Genomic DNA, 17,827 nt, shown 5'->3' with positions numbered 1-17,827 from the left:
AACACACAATGTTTTTAATACCAGCCAATCATTTATCAGTGTTGTTTTAATTTGCATCTCCTTGATTGTATCCTGAGGTTCATACGATATTGGCCATTTGTATGTCTTATTTTATAGCTTGTCTGTTTAGGTGCTTTGACTATTTTTTTTTTTGTATGTTTATATTTACCCTTTTAATATGTTCTAATTTTGCAAGAGCTCATTCTAAATTAAGGATGCCAACACTTAATCATTTGTTTCCTAGCTTTATTTTTCTTTTTTTCACTTTATCATTTTTTTATAATATATAAGTTATTTTGGGGTCAATTCTACAAACCTTTTGATCAATGTATGATCAATTCTATCAATCTTTCCCTTAATGTTTTGGTTTTAGAGTTATGACCGCACAGTCCTTGATGGGGGATGATGGAGCTTTTACTACTACTATAAACACTGACTCTATGAATTCTGCATAATTAAGGAAAACTTTTCAAAATGCCATAAATATATGGGCTGTTCCCGTTTTGACAAAAACCCAGGAGCTAGAGAAATAGAACAATCATTATAGCACAACTAAGTGGAAAGAGCAAGAGACCAGAGTGTTCATTCACTACACACACACACACACACACACACACACACACACACACACACACACACACACACACACACACACACACACACACACACACACACACACACACACACACACACACACACACACACACACACACACACACACACACACACACACACACACACACACACACACACACACACACACACACCCTCTAGGAGCCAGGCACTGGTCAAGGCATTTGAGATAAACAGTGACCCAGAGAGACAAAGTGCCTGCCTTGTGGAGCCTCTGTTCTCCTTGTAATGTGGAGAGATAGACAAGGAGCAAATCAGGAAGACACCTACTGCCGTGTGTCCAATGAGGATGAGTCTCTGGGCGGACCCGAGGTGGGTGGTAATAAAGGGGACAGGGTGGGCATGGTGGGAGCTGGTGGTGGTCAGCTACCCACAACCACCAGCCATTCATCTGGCCCTTGTTACTGTCTTGTACAATTACCTTTTCATGCAGTTACACTGCTAACTCCATAATTAGATTATAAGTTCATTTTGGGACACAAGCTTTTTCTAGTTCTCTTGGCATCACCCCAGAAGGCCTTTTCCATAACAGGCTACAAATCTCTGATTACACACAAATAATGGAATAGAGTAGTAATGTTTTCAGCACCTCCACACAAATGGACAGCAACCCCCTTGGAAAATGAGTTATGTAACCAAACAGAATAATGCACCAGCTGCAGAATTTCCTTGGTCTCTCAACAGTTAGGCACATGATTTTGCAAAAATTTGTGAATTTACAACCAAGACAAGATTCTGTCTAAATAGGAAAAGCCCTGACCAAGCACCATGTGCTTAGTTAGCACTTAGCTGTATCCATGTTACATTATTTAAGGCTGACAGGGAAGGCACTGTCCTCTTTTTACATACAAGGATACAGGCTCAGAAAGCTCAGCCAGCCAGAAATTGGAAGAGCCCATTTTGAGCTGAGCTACACTATGGTGCCTTTTAAAACTGCAGAGAAGGAATTTATGAAAGACAGCAGTAACTTTAAAAGAAATATGTTTATGTTAAAGGCACTATCAAAGAATTTTAAACAGTGAAAACGATAATGCAAAGAATTAACTCAGAAAAACAAAGACTACAGAAATACAGAAAAACGAGTCTACAGAGAGTCACACTACTCAATATAAGACAGCAATTCAAGATAAACAGCTAAACCTGGAAAATAGATGGAGAGGATTAATATCCATACAGACTTTTATGAGAGAAACAAATAGAGGCCATAATCAGGGAAGTGACTTTGAAAAGTTTTCCTAGAACTGAATGACATTCTCTGTGAAGGAAGTCAAATGGGCAAGCTGGTATGTGGGTTTTTCCAAAGAGGAATTAAAGACAAATTGTAAACAGCAGAAATAATGCCAGGTAGTCACAGTTTTGAAGACTCAAGATCCATGAAAAATTTTTTAGAAAAGCTTTGAGAAAATTCTTTCCTTTTAAAGTGTACAATTCAGTGGCTTTTAGTATATTCACAGAACCATGCAATTTGTAAGCTGGAAGAAATCTTAAAAATCATGTAGCCTAGGTGTTTCTCAAGTGTGTTCTACTGAATGCTCCTAAGTCTCACAGGCTACAGTATGAAAAAGAATTTTCCTGGCCAATTAACTTGGGTAAACACAGCATACTTGCAGACTCTATCTCCCTCGTGATGCAAAACTAAAGTCTCCAAGAAGCCCCAGGATATCCTGATTTAAATGACATGGAACCTCTTTTCATGGAACATGTATTAACTAGTCCATCAAATCAGTGCTCCCGGTAAGATGTTTCAGAAAAACACTGATTTATTCCAACCCCCCTGATTTTCCAGGTAAAGAACCAGAGCCAGAGAAGACTGGCTTAACTGAGGTCTCACCGCTCTTCCAAACTGACGTGTAAGCGACCATGTTGAAGTAGAGAGGGTTTTCACTCTTCACGAAACAGCCAACACCAAATCTTCAGACTTTTAGTCCAGTGCTCCTTCTACAATGCTACGTGTCCAAACCTGAAGGTCTGAAGCAGTATGACAACAAACTCCCATAGCTAACAAGTCCTCTATAAGAAGCCACAGAGAAATGAGGACTAGTACACGAAACAAAGAAACGCACAGATTTAGGAAACCAATGTGCCCACACATTGAGAGTCCAAAATCATAAAGAAAAACAGAAAAGTTCAATATGATACTATGAGAAAATACAGAATTTCACAGATGAGCTCTGGACAGGGGTAGGTAAAAGTAGAGAACACTATTTCCTAAAACTAGCTCTGTGCCACCCAGCAATGGGAGTTTGCTGTACACTTCCTGTCCTCAGAAGAGTGAGGAACAAAGACATGAAACACTGCCTGTGTGGATATGTGAAGCCATGTTCAAAATGGCAGACAAGTAAAATACAGTGATCACCTTTTCAATCAAACATTAAGGAAAAATTTACCCCTGAATAAGCAAGCAGAAACGGAAACAAACAAGAACAATAAACACAACCCTGAGAGCAAAGGAAAACAACATGTGTGCTTCATATACACAATTAAATATGAACAAGAAAGTCCTGGGCTTCCCTGGTGGCGCAGTGGTTGAGAGTCCGCCTGCCGATGCAGGGAACACGGGTTCGTGCCCCGGTCCGGGAAGATCCCACATGCCACGGAGCGGCTGGGCCCGTGAGCCATGGCCGCTGAGCCTGTGCGTCCGGAGCCTGTGCTCCGCAACGGGAGAGGCCACAACAGTGAGAGGCCCACGTACCGCAAAAAAAAAAAAAAAAAAGAAAGAAAAAAAAAAAAAAAGAAAGTCCTCTACGAGAAGGGAGGTTGGGATTGAGAAACAAAATAAAATCATCTGTTGCTTCCGGGGTCACCCCTACTCCACCCACCTCTCTCCACCAAATGCTCCAGCCCCAATGAACTTGTACCTCCCCATTATCTGGCCTTTTCTTGGATCTGGGCTTGAATGCAAGCTCATCCCTCATGCTCTCACCTCTCACCTGCAAACTCCTACAGACTCTTCAAGAGCCAACCCAAATACCCCCACCACTCCTGGGTCATCTGCACCATGGGTGAGCCACACCATGGTTTCCCTTCCCATAGGCCTGTTTTTATGTTTCTCAAAGCCTGGCTACATCTGCATCTGCTTACATGCCTGCCTGCCACGTGGTCCTGATCTCCCCCAGGGCATGAGCTCTGTCCCTGTGGCTGCTAACGCATCCGCCCCAGCAGCAGCCCCAGCAGCAGCCCCAGCAGGGCTGTGGTCACGTCATTACACCAACAAGGACCCACGCTCAGAGCCCCAGGACAGCACGTGCCTCCCAGATTAGCACCTCCCTAAATCTCAACAGGGAAACTAAGCCCAAGGTACAAACCAGGGGCCTACCTTGACAAGGAGGGAAGTGAGGCTTAAAGAGATTAAGCGTCTCGTCCAAGGTCACTCAGCCAAAGTAGAGGAGCCAGGACTCAGCCTGGGCAGTTGGCCTCCAGAGCTGAGCCCTTAGTCATGATCTGTATCTTATTATATCACAATATCACAGCCCCCCAAACACTCTCAGTTAACCAATGAAATGCAAACTGAATTTCAAGGAATACAATCGAATCCCTAAACAAGAATACTACTACTTCACTATTCTAATAAGACAAATACGATAAAGTATTAAGAAAATGAACTATAAAACAAGCTAAATTAAGAAAAACTAGAAAGAAAATGGAAGTAGAAAATGCATTGATAAAAAAATCAAATCTCTCTCTATAAAAGCCCATATGATAATCTAAAGCCTAATCATAAAATTAAGAAAACACAAATTTATACAAATACCACAAATAATAAAAAGTAATACCACATTTACATGTCTGGAAATAGTCATAATATGTTGAAAAATAAGTGGAAATGAGAAAAAGTAAAATATAAAACTAAGATGAAGGGCTTCTCTGGTGGCGTAGTGGTTGAGAGTCCGCCTGCCGATGCAGGGGACGCGGGTTCGTGCCCCGGTCTGGGAGGATCCCATATGCCGCGGAGCGGCTGGGCCCGTGAGCCATGGCCACTGAGCCTGTGTGTCCGGAGCCTGTGCTCCGCAACGGGAGAGGCTACAACAGTGAGAGGCCCGCGTACCGCAAAAAAAAAAAAAAAAAAAAAAAAAAACTAAGATGAATATAACAGTAAGTAGATGTCTTAAATTAAGATTCTTGAAGAAATAAGATAAATTATTAAAGAATTAATTTCAAAAGGGTACTTAACAATGACTAACCAAAAAATACATTCAAACGTTTAATTACCTTAAGTGACTTGCTTCTCCAAAATGTAGGGGGAAAAAATTCCATTAATCAACTCATTTTTTAAAAATATCAGGTGTATTTCTAAAGCCCAAGAATAAGCCCTCCTGAATATTTATATTTACATTTATACTAATATTTAAATGTGTTATTTGCTAGTAAGTTACATATATGGTTTATCGCACATATATAATATTACATTTAGAATGTATATATATATATGTAACTTATCAGCAAATAAAAGCTAAAAAGAGAACTGGGTTGAGAGAGAAGGCCTGAATTCTAGTTCCTCCTTAATCCAAAATAACTATGTACACATGCACATACTTATTTTATCTGAACCCACGTTTACTATATATATGACAGGACAGATGCAGGTAAAAAAAATTATAAAGTAATAAGAGAAAGAGTGACATGACTAAATGAAGAGATATTCTCAGAAATGAATAAGAAATATTATAAATATCAATTAAAATTTCCCTATAATATACAGAACCTGACAAACTGAAAGCTGAGTATATGTGAGAAACAAGTGGATAAAAATACTAAATAATATATATTTTTAAAGGCAACAGTGATGTATTTATTATATTTAAGACATAAAATCACAATTGTCAAAACCATGTAATATTCATTTTAAAACATCTATAAAAGGTAGAAAATAAAGATATTTCAAAAACAGATTGCATCTATCTTAAGGATTTAGTTCAATAACAGGAAGAGAAATACCCTTAAATTAATGTTACTATTCCTGAATCCAACAGGTATCAGAATGAAACCATACCCATCTCCACACGCAAAGAGGTATGAGAATATAAGAGTTCTTAAAACATCATTTTAGGGGCTTCCCTGGTGGCGCAGTGGTTGAGAGTCCGCCTGCCGATGCAGGGGACACGGGTTCGTGCCCTGGTCTGGGAGGATCCCACATGCCGCGGAGCGGCTGGGCCCGTGAGCCATGGCCGCTGAGCGGGCGCATCCGGAGCCTGTGCTCCGCAACGGGAGAGGCCACAGCAGTGAGAGGCCCGCGTACCACAAAAAAAAAAAAAAAAAAACATCATTTTACAATCTGGAGAAAACAAAATAGTCTATGTGTCCCAGTTTGAGAAGATAAATTTTCTGAAAAAATGAAATCTATTAAAAACTGTGTGTATGTTTGAATGTTCAAATTTTCACAATAAAATGTAAAGACAGTTCTCAAAAATGACAGTAATAGAAGAGGGGAAATATATGATAAACATAACTTATGAGTACATTATACAATAGAATTTGGGCAAATACATGAGAAAAATATTTCTTACTCAAAAGTCAAACTTGATTGGATCAACAGTTTATATCCAAAGAAAAAGAGAATATATATTCATATAGAAAATACACACCCTCAGCAACACGTTTTGGAAACATCTTCGAGATATAATTCAAATATCATAAAATCCATACACTTAAAGTACGTGTGGTTTTTAGTATATTCACAGAGTAGCACGACAATTACTACAATCTAAGTTTAGAGTATTTTCATCACCCCCAAAAGAAACCCTATACCTATTAACAGTTACTCCATACTCGCCCTCACCATCCACAAGTAAGCAATAAGCTATTCTCTGCCTCTGTAGATTCACATACTCTGGAGACTTCACATAAATAAAATCACACAATATATGTTCTTTTGTGACTGGCTTTTTTCACTTAACATATTTTCAAGGTTCATCTATGCTGTAGCATGTATCAGTACTTCATTCCTTGTCATTACTAAACATTATTCCATTGTATGGATACACATTTGTTTATCCTTCACCAGTCGATTGACATTTGAGTGGTTTCTGCTTCTTCGCCATTATGAATAATATGGACATATGTTTTCATCTCTCAAGTGGAACTTCTGGGTCATATCATCAATCTATGTTTAACATTTTGAGGAACCACCAAACTGTGTTCCAAAGTGTCTACGCTATTCTACTTTCCCACCAGCAATGAATGAGGGTTTAATTTCTCCACATGCTTGTCTACACTTGTTATTGGGTGGTCTTTATTACAGCTACTCTGGTGGATGTGAAATAGCATCTTTCTCTTTTTTTAATTTATTAATTAATTTATTTATTTTTGGCTGCATTGGGTCTTCGTTGCTGTGCACGGGCTTTCTCTAGTTGCGGCGAGCGGGGGCTACTCTTCATTGCGGTGCACGGGCTTCTCATTGTGGTGGCTTCTCTTGTTGCAGAGCATGGGCTCTCGGCGCGCGGGCTGCCGTAGTTGTGGCACGTGGGCTCTAGGACGCAGGCTCAGTAGTTGTGGCACACAGAAGTCCCCTCACTTGGTTTTGATTCGTTCTTCATAATGACTTACGATGTTAAGCATCTTTTCATGTGCTTATTGCATATATTCTTTGGAAAAATGTCTCTTCAAATCCTTTGCCTGTTTTTTAACTGGGACCAAACCCGGGCCCCCTGCATTGGGAGCGTGGAGTCTTAGCCACCAGACCACCAGGGAAGTCCCATCTTTTCACTTTCTTGATGGTACTTTTTGCAGCACAGACGTGTTCAACTCTGATGTAATGTTGAGTTGACCCTTGAACAATGTGGGAGATAGAGGCACCAACCCTCCACACAGTTGAAAATCTGAACATGATTTATAGTGGTGCCTCCACGTCCATGATTTAATCAATTGTGAATAGTGTAAGTACCGTGGTATTTACTATTTTTTTTAAAATCTGCACATAAGTGAACCTGCTTGGTTCAAACCCATGTTATTCAAGAATCGAATGTAGTTCAATTTACTTATTTTTTCTTCTGTCATTGCACTTTGACATCATGTCTAAGAAAGCATTGCCTAACCCAAGAGTTTTATAGTTTTAGCTGTTACATTTAGGGTGGATGACCCATTTTGCATTAATTCTTATACATGGTGTGAGGTAAGGGTCCAACTTCATTCTTTTGCATGTGGGTATTCAGTCGTCCCAAAACCATTTGTTGAAAAGACTATTCTTTGCCCATCGATCTGTCTTGGTGCCCTTGTCAAAAGTCAATTGATCTGTAGATGTAAAGGTTTATTTCTTGACTCTCATTGATCTTTATGTCTATTCTTATGCCAGTACCACACTGCCTTGATTACTTTGTAGTAAGTTTTGAGATTATGAAGTATACATCTTCCAACTTTGTTCCTCCTTTTCAAGATTGTTTCACCTATTCTGGGCTCCTTGAGTTTAGTATCAGTTTGTACATTTCTGCAGAAAAGCAAGCGGTGACTCTGATAGGGATTGCACTGAATCTATAACACAATCAAGGGAGTACTGCCATCTTAACAATACTGAGCGTTCTGATACATAAACACGAGAGGTCTTACTGGTAATGTCTAAGAACTATCTTTAAACTACTTTAATTTGTATCATCATGGAAATAAAAAAATAAAACTATGCAGTGAGACACTGCTGCTAATACCATGTACAAAATAATGAATGATTATACTCTGGCTCACTATTTCTTGAGTATCATCTCTTATCATTTAGCAAAAGCTACAGAGCTGTTCACACTCTTTGATTCTAATAATGACACCACTGGAGCTACAGCCAAAGGAAGTAATTCAAGAAAATGAAAGGGAAAAATATGCTAAGATATTTATTACAGTACTTTCTATCACAGGGAAATACTGGGAAATCATAGGGAAACAACTGTTAAATATCCCAATATCCCAACAATGGGAAATATCAAATTAGTAACACTATGGAAATCTAAATAGTTTCCATATCAGTTATTTACAAAAACTATGTTAAAACATGCAAACATTAGATTTGTAAGCAAAAGTGTCTAAAGTCTAATATGTGTATATTAAAGATCACAAAACAACCTGAAACAAAACAGCTTAGAATTTAATTATTGCTGGGTTATTTTTATGAAGTTGCTTAACATCTTACAATAAAGTATTATGTATGTGTTTTAAAAAGAGAGGCCCTGCCTTGTCACCTGTAGCATGCAGAAGGACATGCTGTGACAACCCAGTTACTCACATGTGATTCAGCATTAATGTCACTGAGTAGCAGAATCGGTTTAGCAGTATTACTGTCAAGGACACCTAACAATAGATCATGCATGTAACCCCTACCCTTAGGACCAGGGTTAATGTAGGCAAGGGAAAACTCATCCTCTTATGCACATTTAGTGAGCTTAGGAATATAAATCAATGTTAACCTTCTACTTGCTTTTCAACCCAACAACTTGTAAAGACAGAGTTAAAAGAATAGCAAATGTATTTAACCTATTAGCAATTTGGGTTATCATCATCTCATTTCAGTGAACAGAGTCATTAAACCACACGGTACGGATTTATCACAATGGAAAGTGAAGACAAATATATCCTCCACCTCTCCTACACCATATTAAGCCAATCTCTTATTTTGTGTCCTTCTGAGAATAAATGGTAACGCTGTTTTTCCTGGTGCCTGAAGTAATAAAGAGAGCCACATAAGTCGGAAGAGAAGACTACAATTAACAGAACTTCAGGGAATTGTTTCTCTTCCTGCATTGCCTTTTTCCTCATCCTATAAATAACAACATTACCTCATGCTGGCAAAGCATGCTGTTCAGATACAAGAGGCAGGCTTGCTCGTCAACAGATGCAGAGAAACGCTGCCACCCAACAGCTCTGAATAATCAATATGCCCCAGAGATGGGTGCATGGGCACAGGCCTCCCTGGGTTTGGCATTTCTGTGCTGGCCCCTACTCTCCACGACCCCCGCAGGCCTCCTGCCTCGTCTCTGTGATAAACTAACCACCAAGGGGATCAACCTTCACCTTTCTGTCCCTGCCACAATCATGAACTAGGGAGCTAGAAAGCAACACAGACCTCCTGCTTACTGTGGGGAGCACCAATGAAAAACGTAATTTCATCAATAAAAGTCCAGAGAGAAAGGACTACAGCCTGAAATGATGAGTGCGAGGAAGATCCAGAGCCAGAACACACGCACACTGGGGTCAAAGTGTAAAGGCCTTTGACACAGAACCGTGCAGGTAATAGAAAGTAATGAGATGGTTGGGCCTTCCCTGGTGGCGCAGCGGTTAAGAATCCGCTGGCCAATGCAGGGGACAGGGTTCGAGCCCTGGTCCGGGAAGATCCCACATGCTGCGGAGCAACTAAGCCCGTGCACCACAACTACTGAACCTGCGAGCCACAACTACTGAACGCCCACACGCCTACAGCCCGTGCTCCGCAACAAGAGAAGCCACCGCAGTGAGAAGCCCGCGCACCAAAACAAAGAGTAGACCCCTCTCACTGCAACTAAAGCCCGTGCCCAGCCATGAAGACCCAATGCAGCCAAAAATAAAAATAAATTTATTTTTTAAAAAATCACCTCAGGGCTTCCCTGGTGGCACAGTGGTTGAGAGTCCACCTGCCAATGCAGGGGACACGGGTTCATGCCCCGGTCCGGGAGGATCCCACATGCTGCGGAGCGGCTAGGCCCATGAGCCATGGCCGCTGAGCCTGCACATCCGGAGCCTGTGCTCCACAACGGGAGAGGCCACAACAGTGAGAGGCCCGCGTACCACACACACAAAAAAAAAATCACCTCAAAAAAAAAAAAGAAAGTAAGGAGATGAAACACCAGGGTGACAAAGTAAAGGTCAACCATCAAAGCCATCCATGCAGACATTATTCATGGGGGAAGAAAAACACATCTTATCACACACCCTGCTCAGAAGCAAGGACCGGGGGGAGAAGTACAAACCAGGGCAGACTGTGCAGTGAGAAGGTGGCATTTATCAGAGAGAACCAACAAGGCAGCTTTCAATACGAGAAAGATGGTATGAAAAGGCCACACACACACACACACACACACGGTAAAGTTCACTAGGACTCCCTCAGTGTGGCCTCAAGGCCTTGTGCACACTCCCACTTGGTCCTCGTGAAGCAGGGCTGTCTCCGCTGTAACTGAGGGGCTGATATAGCACAGGGTCCACCAGGCTGAGCTCAAGGAGCACAGGGGCTCAGCCTTCTCACCTCGCCACTCCAGCAATGAGCACAGACCTCATCGATATCCAGGTCCTTTCTACCTCCCGTAAATTTATTTAATTCATTTCTTTAGAGTCACGCTTCTTTAGCCAGCCCATCAGAATTTCAATATCTGATTCGGTACCCTCCTTAGGAGGCCATCCTCTTACACCAAATGTCAAGACATGCTCGCACCATCTTCTTCTGCATCGGCAGCAGAAACAGGTTTAGGTGCCACCAAGAAAGGAGACAGTCCTTGACAACCAGCTTCCTCTCTTAAAGAAGTGCTCTCACTCACACTGATCAATGGACTTCCTGCCAACAGACTCATCTGTTCATTTGACAAACACTCACTGAGAGCCAGGTCTTGTGCTGGGTCCACTGCTGCTCCTGAGAAGCAAATGTGTGGCTTTTTGATGCCACCATGCAGGATATTCAGAAAGTATGGGTCCAAGCTAGGAAGACGGTCTCAAAATAAGAGTTCCCAAAGTGCATAAAGTAACTTCATTAGAATATGTCCATCAACTGTCATTCATTCAAATATTTGAGCGTTTAGAGACAGATAAGTAGACTAATATTAAAAATTAGTTTTATAACTAGTCACACCATACAAAGTATGTATATGAAACTATGTATACACACAAAACCAAGAATGTGGGGCCTCCCTGGTGGCGCAGTGGTTGAGAGTCCGCCTGACGATGCAGGGGACACGGGTTCGTGCCCCGGTCTGGGAAGATCCCACAGGCCACGGAGCAGCTGGGCCCGTGAGCCATGGCCGCTGAGCCTGCGCGTCTGGAGCCTGTGCTCCGCAACGGGAGAGGCTACAACAGTGAGAGGCCCGCGTACCGCAAAACAAACAAACAAACAAACAAGCATGTGTATCTGTATATTATATACTAAATAGACTGTTAAAACGGGAGGAGAGGGGAGTTGTGCAAACCTGTACTGTTCAGAGAAGAAAGAGGACTAGAGAGGATTCCAAAGTTTATTAAAGTGTAGACTTGCCCCTAATACTTTTAAATAATCAAGAAAAATACTCATTAATCACTTGTATGTTAATGGACTACCACTAGCACCACTACTGTAGGTTTAATGGGATGAAAATAAATATAAAATTCAACATTATAATTATCAATTCCTATTTTTAAATGGAGGTTGCTATACAACCCTTGGGTCAACTTCCTAACATCTGTGTGCATTATGGAAATTCAGGATAAAGTAAACATGGGTACTGTACAGTAGCTATAGCCCCTCTAGCTACACACACGCATCTTACCCATCACAAGCCTAGCTCTACTGACAACTCTCAACACCAAAACAAGTTCTTTCTCCTAAAAAGAGAGCAAATTTGGTAACACTACTTCCCAGGCTTAAGCACTCAGTAAGAATAACACCAACCATCACACCACTACTTGGATAGCGTTTATCACATGCTAAGTACTGTGTGAACCCATTTATTCCTCTCAGCAACATGCTAAGTCACATGGGAAAAGTCAACAGAGACAGGACAGGTAAGGAGGGTAAGACAAGAGGGTGGAGAGGGCTAGAGGTGGGGGTACTTCAGACACGCAGTGGGGAGAAGCAAAGGTGGTAAAGAAAGAAAACTCTTCCTGCAGTCTGGCCAAGACTCCCAGAGAGCAGAGAAGGTTGGCGTCCTGAGATGCACAAGGACCCCGTGTACCACCGACGGCACAAAACTTCACTGCTATGTCAAGTCAGGCCACAACACCGGGGAATAATGAAGACACGGCCACAAGGGTTATGCAAGTGGCAGGACAGGGGTGGACGTGTTAAAGACCACCCTCCCTTACGGATTCCAAACTGTCCCAGACAATGAAGGGCAAAGTATACAAAAAGCTGTTGATGACACTAAAAGAGAAAGTGGGCACCTGCTGCACATGATTCGAAAATAACAAGGAAAGTGAACCCTAACCAGCCCGTGTTGAGCTAGTCACCCTGTATGAGGGCAAGTTTACATGAAAGCAGCTGTTCAAATAACTTCTTCAGTGACTCAGAATCTGCAAAGTTAAGTCCGTGTCATATGATGCACCTGTCAAAATTAGAGCCCCAGACCATGTTCCCTGGAGCCTGTCGATAAAAAGATCTCAAGGCGCCCTCTCTCTAACCTAAATGCTCACTGAAAAGAAAAAAGGTTTTCTGTAAACAAATTCGTCCACTAAGCCCTGTGTGTTTCCATAAACTGAGTTGGGAGCTTAGAGGCCTTACAAAAAGCCTTTGAAGACCCATGTCACAGCCTCTCTGAGCAATTCATCAGCAAATGAAGGATGCCACCATCTGATACCTTCCTACATGCTCACCTGGGAAGGTTAATGAAATGCCAGTGTCCAGGCACCGTGAAGATAATGCCAATAATATCTCAAGTTAGCCCTAAAATTCTGTTATCCTCTAAGACTTTGGGAAGAGCCAAACAGAAACAACTGTCACACTTCACTTGACCCTCAAGCTACAGCTCACCAATCAAGAGCAGTAACAGGTCTTTCAGTCTTTTTTTCTTAAAACCAAGTATCAGTTGGGTAAGCAAGCTGCTCCATGACAAAGGAGTTCTAACAACCACCATCAGCACTCAGATTCCAATGATCTACCATGAAAGAGACTGAACGTCTGCTGAGAGCTATCATGGTCGCTATGTACCTCCCCAAACCATGCTTATAAGAACCTTTGATGGTGCTGTGGCTTCCTCATTTCTAGAATCATCCCAGTGACAATGAATGACCACTCACTGTGAGCATTCACTCCGTCCCTAACAGGGATGACTTGTGGACAAACTAAAATCATGCCAAATTGAGTTTTGGGAGAACAAATAAGTTTTTAATTTTGCTAAAAGTTAAGCATTTAAAAAAAATATTTGTTTGTTTATTTATTTGGCTGCACCAGGTCTTAGTTGTGGCATGCAGGATCTTTAGTTGCAGCATGCGGACTTCTTAGTTGCAGCATGCATGCGGGATCTAGTTCCTAGACCAGGGATCAAATCTGGGCCCCCTGCATTGGGAGCGTGGAGTCTTAGCCACTGGACCACCAGGGAAGTCCCAGCATTTTTGTTTTAAAATAAAAAATTAATGAAAATGGAAAGCATAATGAAACATAAATCCTGACTTTTACATTTCTATTTAACCCAATTTAGAGCATTTAGAGCATTCGTTGATCAAGGGAGTGAGGGGAGAGACGTCTAGTACATGCCTGATGCTCTGGCCTCATTGCTGTGTAAACGTCAGGCTCTCACCCCCACTAGGCAAACCTCCTTTGAACACTAAACCTAGTATCATCGAGTTCACAGTTATTCAGAATGTCAATTTCTTAAAGGAAAGGCATTACACATCTAGGAAAGCATTTACGCTGCACCCAACTTTCATTTCAGCAAAGGTCACTCAAGTGAGAAGGCTGAGCCAATTAAAATTTTCCTTTTACGGGGTTATTTCCTCCTGCACAAACCCAAGGGAGTAGAGAAACCTGAAGAGCTTGAACATGCTTCCCTACATGCAGGAACGTAACCCTGAGCTTGAAAGGAAAACACACTAACAGCAGACTGGATTGCACAGGAGATTGATCTACGTTTTTAAGAGAGCAAGAGAAAAAAAGAGCAATGTCACTGAAGGTACGTGAGCCTGAAGGCAAAGAAGAACAGTCTGAAAGTAATGAGAAGAAAAATGACTTGGACGTGGGTTTAAATAAGTAAGATCCTGGAGAGCTTTCTGTGTTGTGTTTCAGTTGTAAATTATTAGTATAATCTTTAAAACACAATTTCCATAAATAAAGGTAAGGAGTCCTCGGATTTAAGAAGGCACTTCACGAAGGAAAGAAATTATTGGGGAAGTAATATACTCTCCACTGCCAACAAAAAATTAGTGAACGCATCACCTCCTGTGCTCATGAAAGCATTCCTAGGCAAAAATCTTCCAAAGCACTTGCGGGTTTTTTTGGTGGGTGGGCTGAGAATGCCTGGTTAACTGCGGGCAGAGGTTATTAAACCTCACATTGCTGCACTACTAGCTACTGGTGAGCCTGTGGGTGGTAGACCTCATAACAGTCACCTTCTTTCATATGCATGATTAATTTCTTACAAAATTTTCATTTTTCTTCAGATCCTCATGCCCTCAAGCAAGCAGACAAAAAAAGAAATGCAAAGAGAAGCAGAACCCCCTCAAAGGCCAGGGCGTATTGTGTTTCTGAAATGAGACAGCCTGGCCTCACTTGCTGGGTGACCTCGGAGGTCATGTGAAGCCCGCTAAGATCCCTGTTTATCTTTCCTGTAAGATGCAGGGGATGATTTTCTATCTCTGTCGCAGGCTTGTTCTGAGGATCAAATGGGATGGTGTGTGTGAAACCTCTGGCACAGGACCTAGACACATGCATGAAAAAGAAATACCAGCTACTACTATTTCAAAGCCTTTGCTGTCCTTGACATTTCGGGCAATAACTTGTGTATAAATCAACTGTCAGCCAGGATGAACATTTGGAAACAGATTATTAGTAATTCCAGAGACGGAAAAACAACGTATCCTGTGTTAACTAAGATGCTCCCAAGGGCTCCTGTGCCTTCAGCTCAGGGTGCAGCATCTCATCTCATCAGTGCCAAGGGACCCCGGCCCTGCTTCGCCCACAGCTGCAGAACAGAAGGTAACTGACTAACACCCCGGGTTCCCAGAAGAGGCTCCCACAGCAATGATGCAATGCAAGGCACAAAAACAAGATGTTACTCGGCCCTATGACATTCGGGCTCCTTGTGATACTACCCCCTCACAAGTAAGAATTATAGATTCGATCAACAGAAGGCTTTAGTTTTAAAAAGATGGGGAAGGCACAGTACCTCTAATCGTTGTATGCGTCCCTTGAAAAACATAAAGAGGGAAGAATTTGGATAAGCAGCTTCTTTTTTGTGAAGAATTTCCTTCGCTTCATCCAGGCCTGCTTTGTTATCACTGCCATCCAGGGCAAAAAACGGGCGGACTACGGTATGATACCAGAGCAGCGCTAATCTAAAGGAAGAGGGAGAGAAACCGTGAGTGACAATGACTTTTCTTACAGTGTTTCCACTCTTTAAAAAAAATCAGTGTGTGCTCTTCCAATACACACTCCTTCCAAAAAGCTCACTAGGCAGTCTCTGAAGAAGTAAAATCAGTATCGCTCCCCATCTTAGTTTTATCAGTATTTGGAAAGCCACAACTTTAGAGCTCAACATATAAATCAGCATACTCCCATAGGATTAGAGAATAAGGTCACAGAAGCAAGTAGCTCTTCTGAGGCTTCTAGATGGATTGCTGACGTTATCATTTACGTAAATCTCTGAATTCTACACCTTACTCATCAACGTGTAAATTAGAAACAGTAATTGGTTACCATGAATTTACTATCCCCTTAAAATTACTCTTTGCATTACTTTTTACAAAAGGAAAATGTTTTCGCTAGTGTTCACAAAAGCTAGAGTGTAAGCCTCAGACTGAATTTAAATATAGGAATCACAGGCAAAATTATACAAAACTGGGTTAAAATAAGTGAAAGGACCGGATAAAGGGCCCTTTCTCTAGCTACTGAGGCTGTTCAATTTGAAAACCAAACAAATAAGTAAGTTTCTTAAAATTCTCCCACTTCAAACGTGTCTCTTTCAAAAAAAAGGCCATGTTAAACTAAGTAACAAAATAGATTCCCTGGAATCGGCTATGACAGACAAAAATGTTTAACCAACACAATATTTTTATGTAAATGTATGCTTCCAGCATGTGCATAAATTTGGTCCTCTTCTGGAGATCAGACTAATTTACATTATTATTAATTGAATTCATTCCTTTCTCAGAAAATATTAAAAAAGACAAATTATCACAAGTTACAAATCTGTTAAGTCAAATTAATAAAGGACCATTGTGTAACATAATGAGTTTGTGGAGGCATGAATATTTTTGCCATAAAAAATTAATGACCTTTTTAATAGCTACCAGCTGATTAAGAGTTAACATCCAAATTCCTCAATACTGACATAAGCAGAAATACAGCACACTAAGGTTCTCTGTGATACCAAAATCTCTGGAAAAATTCTGATAAGTGGTGTAATGTCAAAGGACATCCAGTATTTGATAAAATTATTCTAACTGCAAATGGTAGTAGATATTTACCAGATTGAAAAAAAATTACATCATTTTAAACTGATGAGGAAATCGGTGAATCCTTGCTCTGGATGGTTATAATGGCTTCTTCACACTTTTTGGTTTAAATAATTATCATTTAAGTTTAGTCTGAACAACAATAACTCAATTTAGTTGAACACCTCAAACTATCCAAGCCACATATAAGAGACCAATGGACCAACCAGAATCATCAAGGAAAATTACCCAACATGAGGATATAAGAATAGAAATTTCAGAATCACAGAAGAATCTTACGAAATGTATATCCCCTTAAGTCCAAAAATCAGGATTATCAATCTCAGTGACCGGTCAGGGTCACAAAAACTTTATAAATCATGATCATTCTGCATGTTTAAAATACAGGACTCAACAAAAAAAATAAATTTAGGGCCTCCCTGGTGGCGCAGTGGTTGAGAGTCCGCCTGCCGATGCAGGGGATACGGGTTCGTGCCCCGGTCTGGGAGGATCCCATATACCGCGGAGCGGCTGGGCCCGTGAGCCATGGCTGCTGAGCCTGTGCATCCGGAGCCTGTGCTCCGCAACGGGAGAGGCCACAACAGTGAGAGGCCCGCGTACCACAAAAAAAAAAAATAAATAAATAAATAAATAAATAAATAAATAAATTTAAAAATTTAAAAAGAAAAGAAAGAAAATGGTCAAGAGGGACTTTCCACAAAAATAAATAAGTGAATAAATAAAAATAAAATAAAAGACAGGACTCATGAGACTTAAGAACAGTGCCCTGGTCTCTAAAGTCAACTTATAAACACCACCAAAAACATGGTCCTTGGCATTGCACTAAAAGACAGAAAGGCATGGCAGCATGTCAACCAACCGAGCATTTTACCTGAAGTTTCCTATAAAGGTTTTGATTGTC

General features: G+C 41.1%; 1 protein-coding gene across 2 annotated transcripts in view; it reads right to left on the bottom strand.

Annotated features, from left to right (window-relative positions):
* TTC39C (tetratricopeptide repeat domain 39C) overlaps positions 1 to 17,827 on the bottom strand; it is a gene marked incomplete at its 5' end in the record, with an annotated part of 107,545 nt that overhangs the window by 27,952 nt on the left and 61,766 nt on the right. The window contains one exon of one of the 2 annotated variants that reach the window (XM_079718112.1): positions 15,639 to 15,807. In XM_079718112.1, coding sequence (XP_079574238.1) covers positions 15,639 to 15,807 — 169 coding nt within the window. Of the gene's footprint in view, positions 1 to 15,638; positions 15,845 to 17,827 lie in introns of both variants that reach the window. The other variant, XM_079718111.1, reaches the window with a different exon arrangement.

This window comes from Hyperoodon ampullatus (genome assembly GCF_949752795.1).
Source record: "Hyperoodon ampullatus genome assembly, chromosome: 13".
NCBI lineage: Eukaryota > Metazoa > Chordata > Mammalia > Artiodactyla > Ziphiidae > Hyperoodon > Hyperoodon ampullatus.
Note: the sequence above shows the minus strand (reverse complement) of the source record. Positions and strands in the feature narration are given on the sequence as shown.